The sequence below is a fragment of the Solea solea genome, chromosome 2, assembly GCF_958295425.1.
Source record: "Solea solea chromosome 2, fSolSol10.1, whole genome shotgun sequence".
Classification (NCBI taxonomy): Eukaryota; Metazoa; Chordata; class Actinopteri; order Pleuronectiformes; family Soleidae; genus Solea; species Solea solea.
This window is the reverse complement of record NC_081135.1, coordinates 30,311,886-30,327,688: the sequence shown is the minus strand read 5'-3', so window position 1 is coordinate 30,327,688 and position 15,803 is coordinate 30,311,886. Positions and strand designations below refer to the sequence as shown.

Genomic DNA, 15,803 nt, shown 5'->3' with positions numbered 1-15,803 from the left:
AGTCTGTAAAAAGTTGCAGTTTGTATTTATCTTGGCAAACATGAAGGAGGAAAATAGAGCTTTGAAGCTGAATTAAACCTTTTCTTTGTGGAAAAGAAAAATACATTTGAGGCTGTAAAATAGGTTTTTAGATGGAGAATTTAGAAGTAGATGAATAACCAGCATTCATTTAAAATACGGGATTGAAGGTTTAAAGGTGACTATTTTTTATTTATTTATTTTTTTAATCACCGTTGGTATTAAATCAGCCTTTAATAGTGACTGATGTTTGCCAAACGCCGCACTGTGCTCTGTCGCTTCAGCCTCCCTTTGTGTGTTCTAAGCTTCTTCAATACGCAGTCACAAACAGCCAGGGTGTCAGCAGTAATTAAAGTTCTTGCTCAGCTTAATTCAGTCATAAGCTGTGCAGCAAAACATATTCTCTGCCATACTGTTGTCTGAGCTTCTTCAGGCATTACTTCGCCATAGGCACTCCGCTGTGCAGCTCTGGCAGCTCACTTAGCTTCACTGGAGCTACGTTTCTTTCTTTTTTTTTTGAACACCTGACGCTCAGTGGTGGCTTCCTTAGAGATTGATGCTAATTTGGATTTTGTTTGTCAGTAGTTTAGTGGTTGTCACACGGTGTCTCACATTGGGCTCTCAGTTCACTTGAAGCAGTCATTATTTATGGATGCTGGTGTTTCATTTTTAGCCAGGCTCACTGTTTACTTGAAACCTTCATTATTTATGAATGTCCGCGCTTCATTTTTAATGAATGTTAAATTCCAACCAGTCACACACTGTCAGTAAGACCTAGCAAATTTGAGGGAAATATAGAAGACACTCGGTGGATAGAGATACTACGTCTCCTCGACAGAGCCTTCGGCATTCCAGGCATCATGGGGCAGATGCCAACAAATCAATTCAAAAGACGACTTGAATTTCATACCCAAGTCAATAAAGCTGCAGTCATCCAGTAAGGATATTTGAAAAGGAAATGTCTAAAATATCTCAAAATCAGAAAAAAGAAAATCTGATGGGAACTCGAATGTTCAACCTGACAATGGCATCATGATACAAAATCTATAGTTCAAGGTTTCACTGATAAAGAACGCCAGTGCTATAGTACAAGTATTAACCAATTTTGGACAGGAAGTCTCCCCCTCTGCCACAGCAGATTTTGGATCAGTTGGCTTATTACACTAGTTATTTTGATTTCACCCACTTGCATTGTCAAGTTGAGTTAAATATTATATATACATGTAGATTGTGTGAGTCGATCAGTCCAGATCAGCAGCAGACATTTATAAAAGCAGAAGACTGAGGGTTTTGTATCTGTATAATCAAAAGTAGGTAGACAAACGGGGCTGTACTACCGCTGTTAAGACACTTACTTACTTATTTACAATGTTCACATTATCTACAAGATAAAACATTTAAAAATGCATCACCTCCCTTTCCCTCTTTGTAGTGTCACACTTCATCTGTATTTATTAAAATATAATTTAAACCCGGCTATAATGTGAACTTTGAGTTGTAAGTTACCACGACATGTGCACAGCTAATATGGTAACATTTCACTGTCATGTCATCATGACTGATGTTGTACAACTCATAAAACTAGAATAGCACGTATACCTTTACTTTTCTACTCGCTATTAAACCAAATGGCATTAAAATGGGTCATTATTCACATTGGCATAGTGTTTCAGTCTGTTTTCTGTTCAATTGCACATGAAGCGGCACGTCAAATGATAAATTAATATATCCATTCATGTGTGATTATTTGTTGCTGAAGTTGGTTTGCACTAGTAATTGACACGTGATTACAAACATTTTCAGCTTTCCCCACATGTGAGGCCCTGACTCAGTTCAGCTGTTCCAATGGAAGATGTATAAGCGTGAACTGGCACTGTGATTCAGGTAACGGCAAGAACCCATTCGATTACAAAAATATGGTAACACTTAACCATTAACTAGGTGCTTACTAACATGCATAAGTCCTTTATTAGTAATTATTAAGCACATATTAACACCTTATTCTACCTCAATTACGACATTAATTATGATTTTTCCTGATTAAGGTGTTAATACGTGCTTAATAATTACTAATAAAGGGCTGGTATGCTACTTACATGCATGATAGTAAGCACCTAGTTAATGGTGAATATAAGTTCCTTAATATAAAGTGTTACCCAGAAGATAAATTCCAGTCGATCCGTTGATAAATTTATCACGTGCGTGTGTTCAGATGATGACTGCGGCGATGGCAGCGATGAAGCTGGCTGCATCCACTCGTGCTCCAACACCCAGTTCCAGTGCACCAGTGGCCGCTGCATCCCGGACCAGTGGGCCTGCGACGGTGACAACGACTGTGGAGACTTCAGCGACGAGAACACCACCTGCAGAGGTGGATCAGCATGTAAGACAACAACAACTTTAAAACACTTTATAATCCTCACACATAATCAGTCAGTTAATACTGTATGTAGGTAGACCTACAAGCCCCCCTCAAGCACAAGATAAGCCTTGTTATTATTCATTGTTTTACATCAAAATACCAGTGTGTATGAAGCCAGGATGTTTATAATTTCCCCCATTATTTGTCACAGGAATTTGCTACTTTTGAACGTCATGTAATATCTGCCTCAAAGCAGAGCTGTCTGCCAGCACCTTTTATAAAGATAGTTTCCCATGACGTCTCTTAGTGTGCTAATGATTCCATTCACAATTCTAATCAGTGTTTAAATTTGGGTGTTGTAATTGATGTTAAACAATTAATCAGCTTTAGTCCAATAACTTTGTTTTCACACTCACATGGGACTAATTTTATCCAGTCTCTGTTTGGAGGGATTTTACCATCAGGAGTTGAATCACTGACTCTAATTACCACGGAAAACCTTATGCAAGCTCCTAGAAAACTCACTGCTCACTTGCTTGTCACGAGGATGTGTAGACTATTCATCAAACCATTTCCTGACGGGAGCTGCATGCTTCTCAACTCCCTCCTGTCTGCTGGTGCTTCTATCCCAGGGGACTGAATCTGTCTTAGCTTTGCCTTGGCTGTTGAGAAAATGTTTTTTGACTTTTACATGATATGCAAACGGTTAATTACATTCAAAACATCATGTATTCCGAGCGCAGGCTACCACTGCTGAAAATAATTCATAATGCTGTTTTCCTTCTTGTTGAATTATTTCCTGTATATGATGGAAAATATGCAATTTTGCTCGTCTTAAATGATTCAGGAGTACTAAAACGTCAGGAAAACATCACAGAAAACGTTATTCACAGCATTCTTTATCATCGCAGGATGTGTCCAGTTACTCTAACATATGCAACGGAAACATCGTAATGGAGCTGTGCTCCCTCTTTCTTATTTACTGTATAATGAACCCCTGCTGGAGAAAGATATATAGTGAACAGAGAGTCATTAAAAAGAGAGAAACATCTTCTAGACATAAAACTTAAATGCTAGAAGTGAAATAACATCCCTCTTTGGAGCTTACCAACCTAATATAGCTGCCAAGCGCCCTGCACGCAGAGATAAATATTTGTAACTTTCAAGGTTTTTTGTTGTTTTCTTTCTTTTTACATTAATAATAGTTTGATACTGTTGTCTGTGCCCTCAACAATGTGAAGCCGTACATTTTTCAATAACTTTTGTTTCAGTGCTGCCATCTGTGATTGAGTGCAGCGGGGAGGAATTCCACTGTGTCGCTGACGGAACCTGCATCCCCGAGCGCTGGAGGTGTGACGGAGACAAGGACTGCGAGGATGGAAGCGACGAGAAAGACTGCGAAGGCACCAAAAGGATGTGCGACCCCAAGGCCAAGTTTACATGCAAAGACACAGGTAGTGATGTCAACACGCCGCCGAATGACACGATGTGCTGCAAGCATAGCTATTTCTGTGATACTAAAGGCGACGCTCCCTTTCACTTGTTAAACTAGCAGATACCTGTAGGTGTTAGTGTACCTTTGAGATGTCTTCCGTAAAGGAACTCTGGCAAAGGTTGGTACTCTTCATTAGTCATACTGAATTTAGTTTTTGGATAATTCATGGTGAAAAGCGTGATCCTAAGGCACAACATACAGCTGGTATTTGAGATTGAAATTAAGCATTTGATTCATCATTTTGCAACTCTTCTTGTGAGTTACTTTTCTGACATAATCATAATCTCATTTTTAAGCCTGGCAGTTTTCAGCACCTACAACACCACAATGCACACATACATTGTAATACAGCTTAATTACATGTCCACACTCAGCTGTTGCAGTACATGTGTTCGGGCTGACTGTCTGCCACGTCCACTCGTGTATGCGTGAGTGAACTGAGTTGATTTTGTTGTTGTCAAAACCAAAGTGACCTCACTTTTCACAAAATACAGTTTTGGTCTTGAAAGGGCATCATGTGAGGAACAACTGTGAGTTGTTGTCAGTAAGGCTGACTGATTAGACTTTTGTCAAAATGTCAAGGTCACTTTGAGTGCACACAACAGATTAATGGCCCAGCGTGGAGCGAGCACTCACATTTCAAATAGAGCAGCTGCAAAAGTGGCCAGTCTTGTTCATTTTCTGTTTTGAGATGAAGGAATTTATAAAATAGTGAATGAATCGCTGCTCTACCGCCAGTTACTGCCAAATGATTTCTCAGCTGCTGTGCTGCACTGCTATGATCGGGATTGGACAGCTGTGATACCTAACCTAATCTAACAAAAATGGCCATTAACGTACATCAGTTAAAGAAAAACATGGGCTTTGATGTCATTCTGAATATATTTACTTAAAATCATGGCACAGATTGAACGCTCGAAGCTGACTCGCAGCTTTATCGGCTGCTGTGCAATCAAATCGATGAGACTTGAGAGAGGCATGCCCTTTGGAAAGCCTGACCTTAGACTCGCAGGGCAAAAATTGATGACTCTCCATGAAAGAAGTAAAATGTAACAAGGTTTTGTCAAAAAGGTTGCGTGAGGTGTCACAAGGTGCTCTAAAAAAAGTTGTTAGTGAGTGAGAAGTTACAAAGTCTTGCAGCAGAAGTGTGAAGTTGGCAAGACCTTCCCTAATTTGAAAACCAAAACTAATCAAGCCGATTAATCGTTGCATTGGTTATAGATTATGCTGCCAAGTGCTCTCTCCTTTCATAAAAGCTTAGTTTTCTGATGGACTTTAGAGGATTAACTTATCTACTCTGAGGAACAATGCTGTGAAGTTTTCCTTACACTTGTCCCACCGATTACTGACAAACCATTTACATGATCTGTTTAAACAGCACACATATCCAAACCCAGCATTCCCTCGCTTTAAACAACTCTAGAGAGAGGCTCCACTACATATTCTGTTGCTTTCTGTTTTTAGGTCTCGGGTGTGTACTCCTCCTTTAAACCATATTAACAAGAATGACAAAGACCATGCAATTATTATTCTGATATTCTTTTGCACCGGTGGAATTGGTTCTGAATGCCCTTTGTAGCCATGCTCAAAAGGGCGTTTTGATAAGGGCCATCAACTTTACCATTTGATTAAAACGAAAGATTCTGCCCTTGTGTTTTTCTTTATAAGACATCATTTTCACTGGTGGAGCTTGAGAGATTGACACATGAAAGCGTGGCAGGAGAATGCACTGCAAAAATGAACAGCACCAGATGTAGGAGTTCACTGAACACTTTAAATCCACAGAGATTGAGCAAAATATTGCAGAACTTGACAATATTGCTGATTCTTCATAAAGCCCCCACGGTGCTTTTCATGAGTTTGGAAACAACTGGAATGGACATTACTCCATTCCTACATTACGCTCTGACCACTAAGTGCTGTGTACCTGATAGCGGAGTCTGTTGCCTGTAGGTTTCCATCATTCTGTCTTCAATGCTAGCGCTCAGCATGTTTTACATCAATAATCCACCTCTGCAATCTCTCCGAATCTTCGTGGATCTGGTAAAATGCTCTCCCCTTTGCTTATCCCTGAATATTTTGGTATCCCAGGGTACAACAACAGCTATCCACCGTCTTCACCTCTGATGAATACATCTGGCAAAGAAGAGACGAGTTTTCCTGGCACGTTGCCTGGTATATACAGTATGCTGCCTGATATATATGTCAATTAATGTGAACGGAGCGGGCCCCCTGCCAAACTGGCGTTGTTTGGAATCTGACTATTGCATGACAGGATTGTGTGTTGAATACACTGGACATGATTTGGATTTTGAATGTGGAGATTTAACTCATTGCAACAGTGCAAAATGCCCTTGGTATAGTCACACACAGTGCATTTTGTTCATGTGATTTGTCAAAGTTACTGTCCATTTGTAAAAATGAAATGCAAGAAGAAACAACAAGACAAATATATCTTATCTGCTACCTATTCCATTATTATTATTTGAGTGGTGGACTGGCACGAACATGCAAACTCCACACAAGTGCATGAGGTCAGCACCTCCTTGCTTTTGTGTGTTGCATTTATTTATGAGTGGACATTGTGACTAGGCCTGAGGGACCGGTCTTAGGCAAATAGGGCAATAAGCTAGATGTCAGATCATCATGGTTTATGTCCTGCATTATCTCTGACTCCATGGTGTTCAGTGTGGGAATGTACCTCAGGGTTACAGAGCATTCAATCTCATTCAGGCTCAGGGTTGCAGCTTCTAGTAAAATGCATTGAGTTTTTGTTTTTATTTCTGTGTCTCGTCCTTCGAGAAGTTAGTGACTTACCGTTTACCTTTCCTCTTAACATATTGCAGTGGTTATAGTGCTCTGTTTAAGTCTGCTTTTCCACTGGTTGTAAAAGGCTAATGGTCGGTATTTTTATTGCTTGATGACCACTCAAAGCTACTTCACACTACAGTTTTGCCATTCACCCATTCACACCCAGTAACATAGCATATATCGACTGTATATTCACCCATTCATCCATTAAGCCTCTGTTCCACTTATGGTCCCAGCTCGCCTCGCCTCACCTCGGCACGGCACAGTTTAAGTTGGTTTTCCACTACAAAATATTACCTGCACATTGTGGGCGGAGTCATCACTGCACGGCTGCATGAAACTGCCGCGACTTTATTTTACATGCGACGCACAAACCAGTGATTACTGACTTGTAAAGCAGTTGTTTCCATGTAAGTGAATCATTAGAATCAGTTAATTACAGGGGCGGGGTTTGTGGTGCGGCTCGCCGATCTCGATCAGCAGTGCTCTCGCTAAAAACACCAGACTCCTCTGTTAAATATTGAGATTTTTAAACATTTCCCTTGTAATTGTTGGAGATTAACCCACGTTTTTAGGATTGGCATGTACACTAGCAGAGCCGGGAATTGAACACACAGCCTTCCAGTTGAAAGACGCCTCGCTCTACCACTGAGCTTTGAGGAGGAAGAGTTCAGATTTCGGGTCGTAATATAATGACGATCAAGTAAATGAATGCTTTATTACGGGTGCATTTAAGTGCACAGTTATTAAACTTAACAACTGTCCATTTAAAATAATAAAGAAATAAATCTTTCACCATGCTTGGGGGAGCGACCAACATGAATCACAAAACTTCCATAACGGAACGATCAAAGCTCTGTGGGCAATCAATCTATGCTGCGGTTTTGTTAAATAAAAATTTCTGGATGTTTGGGCCGATCTATGTTTAGAAATTATATTAAACATGGATTTTTCTGCAGTTTTATTTAATAAAGCCATCTAGCCCTCCTCTACATTCTATAAAAAGACTTGTGAAACTCATCGGGTTGAAGCTGTGGCACCCCCCCCCCCCCCCACCCCTTTTTGCAATCAACTAGAAATTGCCTGAAGACAGGTTAATGTGATTACACAAAAATTTACCTCCTTGTCTGTGTGCATTATCACCAAAACAAATGATGCAATAACACTTTAAATAGAACATTTCATTGCCTTGAGTGCCATCCATTTTTCTCCTTTGCACTTGAATGACGAATAACGTTTGTTTTTATTGGTGCCGCTCGACTAAATTCACATCAGATGTTGAGAACATGAAGGGTTAAGGCACAAGTGTCGTGGGACTCCACTCTAACGCTTAAAATGATATGGGAGCAAACATACACTGGAAAATACCTGAAAAATAAGAAAGACACAGACTTTTTGTAGTCACTTCAGCCTCCCACATTAGCTTGTACCAATTCGACAGCCGGCATAAACCAGCAGGATCTCAAAAACACTATGATGTAGCTTTGATAGAAAAACTGTCAACTGGAATATGCTGCGATCCAAGCTTCATCCGGGAGAAAAACGATGATGCATCGTGGTATCTGTGAAGCCCCCTGTGTTTTCCCCACCTATTTCTAACTTGCACAGTCAGGGAATTAGACTCAGTGAAGTTACGGGCTTAACAGATAGTGCTTCTTTTTTAGAAAGTCAAACATTTAACGGAGCGCCGAGGAGTGTGTTGACTGAGGCCCCCTGTGATGAAAGTTTGGTATCTTTGATATTTAATGTTTATTCTAAGGGCATGATTGAGAGACTGACTTGCTGAACTTCAGATAGTTAAAGCGGGGGAACTTTCTGTGTTCAAGTACTAAAAAAAGTTCATCTCTGGCATCTCATTTTCTTCAGGGAAGTGCATCACAAAGAGCTGGGTGTGCGATGGGGACATTGATTGTGAAGACCGCTCAGATGAAGAGTCCTGTGAGTCCGCTGTCTGCAAGCCACCCAAGTACCCTTGTGCAAATGATACCTCTGTCTGTCTGACTCCTGATAAGATCTGCAATGGAAAAGTGGACTGCGCTGATCGCTCGGATGAAGGACCCATCTGTGGTAATGTCCTATGTCATCGTATCTTTTCTTTGCTTGTTTTGTTATCCTGTGAGATAAACAAAAAAGAGATTAAATTCAAGTATAATAAAGATACAATTGCTCGTCAGAAAATCAAAAATGTCATTGCTGTAAAATGACATTTTTATTTCATGTCCTTTAGTTGGTGAATTGAAACAATGGAGCCTTCCAAAAGCAGCCTGTGACAATAATGTCGTCCAAAGTTGTATGTTTGGTACAGTTTCAAATAGTAAAATGGGGAAAAGTAACAGAACATATAAATACATCTGCATGGTCCGTCTCTAATTTTGAAATATCCTTTGTCTGCCATTACCAGGAAGAGTGACAGAGTGAAATGTAAGATTGTTGTATCATTTTAAGCGCTTTGTGTGGATGTTTTGATACTTAAAGCTGCAAAAGCTTTCAATTTGGAAACCTGACGCCAAACTCCACACTTTCCATGCGGCCTTTCTTTCCGAGGAACTGTTATAAGCGCCGATTCAAGCTTATGATCGGTAAGTGTTTGGCGCTCTAAAGATATATTTTAGGCAAAAAAATGTACTCTGGTGAAAGAAAGTCTGTCAAGACTAATGATTGCGATGTTGATATTTAGTTTCAAAACTCTAACAGCATTCGAGCTTCTTTTATCACCACTTCTCGCAAGGATAGAGTCGGTGGCATCGTTTGAATAAAAAAAAAAACCTGTTGAGGCTTGTGCAATTCTTTTCAGTTAATTTTTTATCCTTATGTGAAGTGAAAATATACTCTCAAACCCTCCTTCAGCTGCTTAGAGCATGTAAAAGAGAGAGAACGTAAAGGAATACTCTTGAGCTCCACATAATGGCACGTGTAGAAATATTTGTCCATCAGTCTGTAAAGAGTTGAAGGGAATCTCATGTGACCAAACGCTGCCATCCAATCTTATAAAGTGAACAGTGTAAACATGGAGGTTAATTTCCTGGAGTGTCGCAAACCAAGCCCTGAGTGGGGGAGGGGAGTCCCTGCAGGACCCTTGAGTGTTTGTGTTATTGTGGCTGAAAAGAGAGCTTTTGCCTCCTTTCAGACAATTAGGTTGTGTTCACAAGGACCATGAGGATTTAATTGATTTGCACCAGCTTTGCGGGATTTGTGCCCGTCATTGACAACTGTGACTTCTGTCAGCGTGCAATGCTTTCCTTGCCCACAAAAGCAACAAGGCTAACTTACTGTTGCGAAAGAAGGAGCACTACATACATAGTTTTATCTTTTATTTTTTCTCCATCTTGATCTAGCCACTTCAAATGGGAACCAGCTGTGCGGGGCTTTTAAACAAGACAACGAGGAAGAGGAGATATGTGGGTCTTTATATCACCTTTGAAAGGAAAAGTGCATAACGTTCCTTTTTTGAAGCGCTGACGGAAAGATCTCGCATGAATCCATACAACCAACTGTGTGAAGTGTTCTCATTATATAACACTTTTATCCTCATCAGACAGTGAACGCACACACACCTTGTGCTTGAATAGCCCCTGCATTATATTCATTATAACTGCAATGTTTCATGCCGTTGTTGGAAATGAGTAGGCCTGTAAAGCTCTTTTCACACAAAAATTAACAGCAAGACCTGGGAATTTTAAACCTATGTGAAGCCCAATTAACACCATTCCAATTGCCAGTGGTTTTTTATCCAATTGTCTCACCCACGTATCAAATGTGATATCACAAACAAGTCAGAGGAAGAAGAAAAGTACAACAACAACACAACGGAGCTCAATGTTACTTCAGTCCCTCATTAAAACTCAACAGCGAGTGAATGATTTTAAGTCCCCGATAAATGAATCACGTGATTTGCATGCAACACAGAGTCCTTTGAGTTGGGAGTGAATGATTTTAAGACATTTTCCCCTGTTGTTATTGCTATTTAAATCATATTCCGCTGCCCTCTCTTCACTCCAGATATGTGTCTGGTAGCCAGAGGAGGGTGCAGTCACCAGTGCACTGTGGCGCCAGGGAAAGGGGTTGTGTGCTCTTGTCCCCCTGGGCTTCACCTGGACTCCAGCAACAAGACGTGTGAGGTGGTCGACTACTGCAGCCGTCACCTAAAGTGCAGCCAAGTGTGTGAGCAGTACAAGACCACAGTGAAGTGCTCCTGTTATCCAGGATGGATGCTGGACCCAGACGGGGACAGCTGTCACAGCACAGGTAACAGACCCGGGTTTTTTTAATGTTTGTTTTATGATGCTGTGCAGCTGTAGGCTTATGTCTGCAGTAATATTAAATTTGATCCTGGGGCGTACGAGTACCTATTCAATCTTTGCTCCTGAGTTTGAATCCTAGGTCTTGATTGTGTTTGTGTTGGTACCTTAAATGACAAATAAGAGTTACATATAATAAACCAATACAGATGAAGAAACTACAGGAAATAGTCCCCCCCCCCCCCCCCTCGTTAATTTCATTTTGGAGTTGTTAAAGGTGTTTTGCATACTGTTTACTGTATACTGTATTATTCTCTGACTTTAACTGACGTGCAGGTATGGAGAAAAAAATACATATTTTGTATGACAGTGTATATGCCACAAAATTTGAGATTCAAAGTGTTTAACTTTCTCAAAATAGATCATGTTGAAAGCACATCATTAGTGACTCCCACACAGAAATCAGAATTAATTTGAAACTAGAGAGTCTATAAGGACGTGTCTCTAAAATGGGAACACCATACCAGATGTAGCATATACAAATGTAACTATTATCACATTTGAAGAAAAAGTTTGTTTTGTTTTTGTGTTGTTGTTACTGCATTGCCCCTACTGATGTATGGTTTTCTTGATTCTAACTTATTGGTTTATTGTTTTTGTCTCACATATTTGTGTTGAAATTGTGCCTTGTGGTATGCGCAAGGGGCAATAACAAGAGTCAATTTACGGAATTGTAGGACTCTTGTGTTAGTGTCTCAGTGCTGAAAAAGTGCCGGGGTGGTCTGTGAAATAGTAATAGATGGTGATTGAGAGTACTGTCAGGTCAAATTCAATCAGTTTCAAATCCAAAGAGACATCTGGGCGATGAATCCTGCCTCTTTCTATCTGTACTGATGCTGAGTGAAGGAAACATGTTCTCCCTTCGCAAACCACCAGGGCTTTGTTTCTTCTTACAGCTGCGCAGAAGTTCACCTCGGGCTGAATCTCATACAACCAAAAAAATGACTCAGTGTTACAGTATTATATCACATTATAAATTCAAATTTAACACTATTCCGATTCAGTAATTGAATAATCTGTTCGGACGAGATGGCTCGGAATGCAACAGTTACACACACATTCCATTGGCCTGTCACATTCAGATTTATGGACCTGGTTTTGATTACTTGCCTCTCTATTTCACTCCAAGATTGATGGTAGTTGCAGCTTTAATCTTACATTAATGCAGGGAGAGAATACACACTTTTTTGGGGGGGAGCCAATCAGAGCTCCACGCCTTCATCATCAATCAAGTTTTTCATACAAACACAAACGTTTCGGATTTCATATTGAGAGAAGTGTCATGTGGTTCTTTGAAGTCATGAGCAGACATTCCCCCCCCACACACACACACACACCCTTTGCATATCTGTGTTACAAAAAAAAGGTCCGGAAATGTGCAAGTCCTTTCTAGTAGCATTGAAACATTTTTGGTTACGGCACTGAAATGTGTCATTGAAGCAAGGACACAATTTTAATTGCATTTATGTGCAAACAGCACATGTTCCCTAACGTATTGTTTAGTCTAGAGTGCTGTGAAGATAAGGCTTGAAAAAAGGGCCCCACATTTGAAAGACTGCGTATATAGGGAGTGCATGTCAGTGTGCGATGGATTTTGAGTTTTAGTTTTACAAACGTTTTTCAGAAGCAGAGCTGTTCCGGTGCTGGAAATAATCTTGCTGATTGAGCTAAGCCTCAGCGGACAAGGCAAGACAACTTCAGTATGCGAGCATCGTTGCCAGCTACAGGACTTGTCATTAGATTTAGCAACTTCTTAGAGACCCTACAAATGATATTTCTCAAAGGAGACTGCTCACAAATGTATCTACTTTTTCAGAAAATTGAAAATGTAATGTGTTGATTCCCAGAGTATTTGGTAACAAATTGGTTTTGCTGTAAGTGATGCACACGCTGCAGATTTGCACTGCATGGTGGTGGAAATATGTCCTCTACACTGTGGATCAACAGCAACATAATGGCAGACTGTATGGAGGAAAACTGTGGTCGATTGTGTCAATTCCCCCTGCAAACTTTGTTAGAGAGAAACAAACAACTGTAATGAGTTCCTGTTGTCTTTGGATTGAATTAATTCAAAAATGAGCTAAAATATACTGCAGATTCTTGATAACCGTGGATTGCATGTCTGTGTTATTTAAGATAGCTTTGTTTGTGATGATTGGAACGTCAGTTTATTTTGCCTGCATGTCAGTTTTCCATCCAACCATTCATCCAGTGAAGTAGCACAGATGTCTTTCTCCTAAGCGATGTTTTTCCACTCCTTCTTGGGGAAAATCCATGGTGTGTCCAAGCCAGCTGAGACACAGTATACGAGCCCTTCAGTGGACTCTGGGTCTACACAGGGGCCTCCGCCATTTAGACATGCTTGGAACACCTCCAATGAAAGGCGCCCAGTAGGCATCCTAATCAAATGTCTGAACCACAGCAACTGGCTCCTCTTGACATGCAGCTTCTCCACTCCAGCCTCGCTTTGGGTTTTGGAGCTCCCGAGGCAGAGGCCAGACATCCAAGGACGGAAATACACTTCAGCCTATGAAAAAGCCTCTTGGATGAAAGGAGAAATGGTCCTGAGAAAACTCAAGCAAGTCCTGCTGCCTGTTATCTACACTCCTGCGGTACAATGACCTGGAGGCATTTCAGCCTCTTGTATTCACATTTTCTTTTTAATTTCTATATCAATTCCCAATCAAACTAACAAAACAGCAATCCACCACTTTCTGGCAGCGAACAATGAACATGTTGCCCCTCATGCTCGGCTGCAGATGGTAAGGGGCTTGTTTCTGAGGGCCCCAGACCCGGCGCATTCATCCACATGTCCTTGAAAGTCCCAAACAGAATGTGATTGAGTACCTGCATGGCCTTGTAAAAATGTTTAAACAAAATTCAGGCTTTATTTATTAATTTCTTCATATTTGACAATAATATTCCTCTGGAAATTTGATGGTGCTTCTCGTGAAATGGCATCTGTGTTGCCTCCTGTTAATGAAGAGAAGAGGACAAGTCACACTTTTCCTGTGCAATGCAAAAAACAATGTCCATTACATAATGTTGCACACTGTTCGATTGACAAGTTACCTCAGACACTACTTGACCCATGGTGCCATGTGTGCCCTTTTTTTCCCCTGTCTCTCCCTATGGCCAGATCCCTTTGAGGCTTTCATCATTTTCTCAATCCGGCATGAGATAAGACGAATAGACCTTCACAAGCGGGACTACAGCCTCCTGGTGCCGGGGTTGAGGAATACTATTGCACTAGACTTCCACTTTAATCACAGCCTACTTTACTGGACAGACGTTGTGGAGGATAAGATCTATAGAGGGAAGCTCTCTGAGTCTGGTGGTATGTACACACTCACAAATATGGACACAACATTTGTTGTGAAATCGAAAGACTCCTGTGATGTATTGTTGAAAGGAGTTTTGCTCCGGAGCTGTAATGGAACTCAAAGACACTGCTGGTGATAACACTGTTTCAGTCTGCTCTCTTTACACATAGTTAGCTCCGATACATTGAGCTGATATTGTTTTGCTCTGTATCATAGCCTCACCAAGGTAAAAACAATGCTGCAGGTACGGTCGTTTTCAGTTGATCTAGTATCTACCACGCACATAATAATACATCAGAAAGTCTGCTTTACTTTGTAATTTTGGGATTGGAAGGAGATTTTACTGACTTCTCTTGCCTTTATTTCCCCCATGGACCTGTGCCTACTCTGTACTGTTTTGTGAGGCACACATTAAATCCCCAACATCTGAGAGTAATTGCAAACCCAAGGATTGTAAATATTGTGTGAAAACCCTTGTACTGTGCTTAACAGAACCCTGTAGAAATCAATCTAATTTACCTAAAAGACATGTCCTCCACGACGACACGCCCCGTTTGCTTTCAGAATATTTTCCCAAGACTTATCACCGCTGCCACGTCTAGACGATTATCTGCTGGTGCCAAAACAGTCGTGCTAATGTGATGTTTGCTTTGCAGGAGTCACTGGGATTGAGGTGGTCGTGCAGCACGGACTGGCCACCCCAGAGGGTCTGGCTGTGGACTGGATTACAGGGAAACTGTACTGGATTGACAGCAATCTGGACCAGATTGAGGTTGCCAAGCTTAATGGAGATATGCGCACCACACTGATTGCTGGAGGCATGGAGCATCCACGGGCCATTGCTCTCGACCCTGGGCAGGGGTATGTTATGCTCTAACTCGCACGCACAGCGCCTGCTGGAGGCTCTGCTATCCGTCAGGCTCTGAGATTATTGGAATTAAGTCAAATCACAGCTCCGTTGTATTCCTCACTTTTGCGTCTGCTGTGTTAGGGTTTCATTAAAAAAAAGATACATAATGCATCAATAATAGTACGGTGTTGTCTATTAAAGTAATGCCAGCTGATGAAGCCAATACCCCCCCCCCCCCAACCTCTGCTTCCTCTTTACTACCACTCACTTTTGTTCCTTTAGAACACGTTTTAAGCACCTCATTTGAATTGAAGCTGAAATTATGCTTTGGTTCTAATTTGTCCATCAATTTCCTCAGGGCCCAATTTTCAAATCGGGGTTGTTTATCCTGAGATGCATGGGGGAGAACATTTGACTAATCTGTCGCTCCGAAATGGCAGACTTCCCTTTGCCTTACAGTCAGCAAGCAAGCCATCAGAGGAAACACGACATGTGTTGTGTTTTCTCTCTCTGTTATAACCAGAACTATGGTATCGTCTTGAATTTGTCAAGGTGTTTGGTGGGTCAGTTACTGACGTCTATCTCGGGGTAACAGGACTGACTCCCTCCAGTGTTTCACATCTGGAGTAGCTTTCAAATAAAAGTG

At 41.1% G+C, this 15,803-nt stretch overlaps 1 protein-coding gene across 7 annotated transcripts in view; it reads left to right on the top strand.

Moving 5' to 3' along the window:
• The window catches only part of lrp1bb (low density lipoprotein receptor-related protein 1Bb), a 230,466-nt gene that overhangs the window by 122,413 nt on the left and 92,250 nt on the right, over positions 1-15,803 (top strand). For all 7 annotated transcript variants that reach the window (XM_058616557.1, XM_058616592.1, XM_058616582.1 and 4 more), the window contains 7 exons: positions 1,822-1,902; positions 2,231-2,401; positions 3,652-3,834; positions 8,553-8,753; positions 10,686-10,931; positions 14,124-14,321; positions 14,964-15,168. In XM_058616557.1, coding sequence (XP_058472540.1) covers positions 1,822-1,902; positions 2,231-2,401; positions 3,652-3,834; positions 8,553-8,753; positions 10,686-10,931; positions 14,124-14,321; positions 14,964-15,168 — 1,285 coding nt within the window. The remainder of the gene's footprint in view (positions 1-1,821; positions 1,903-2,230; positions 2,402-3,651; positions 3,835-8,552; positions 8,754-10,685; positions 10,932-14,123; positions 14,322-14,963; positions 15,169-15,803) is intronic.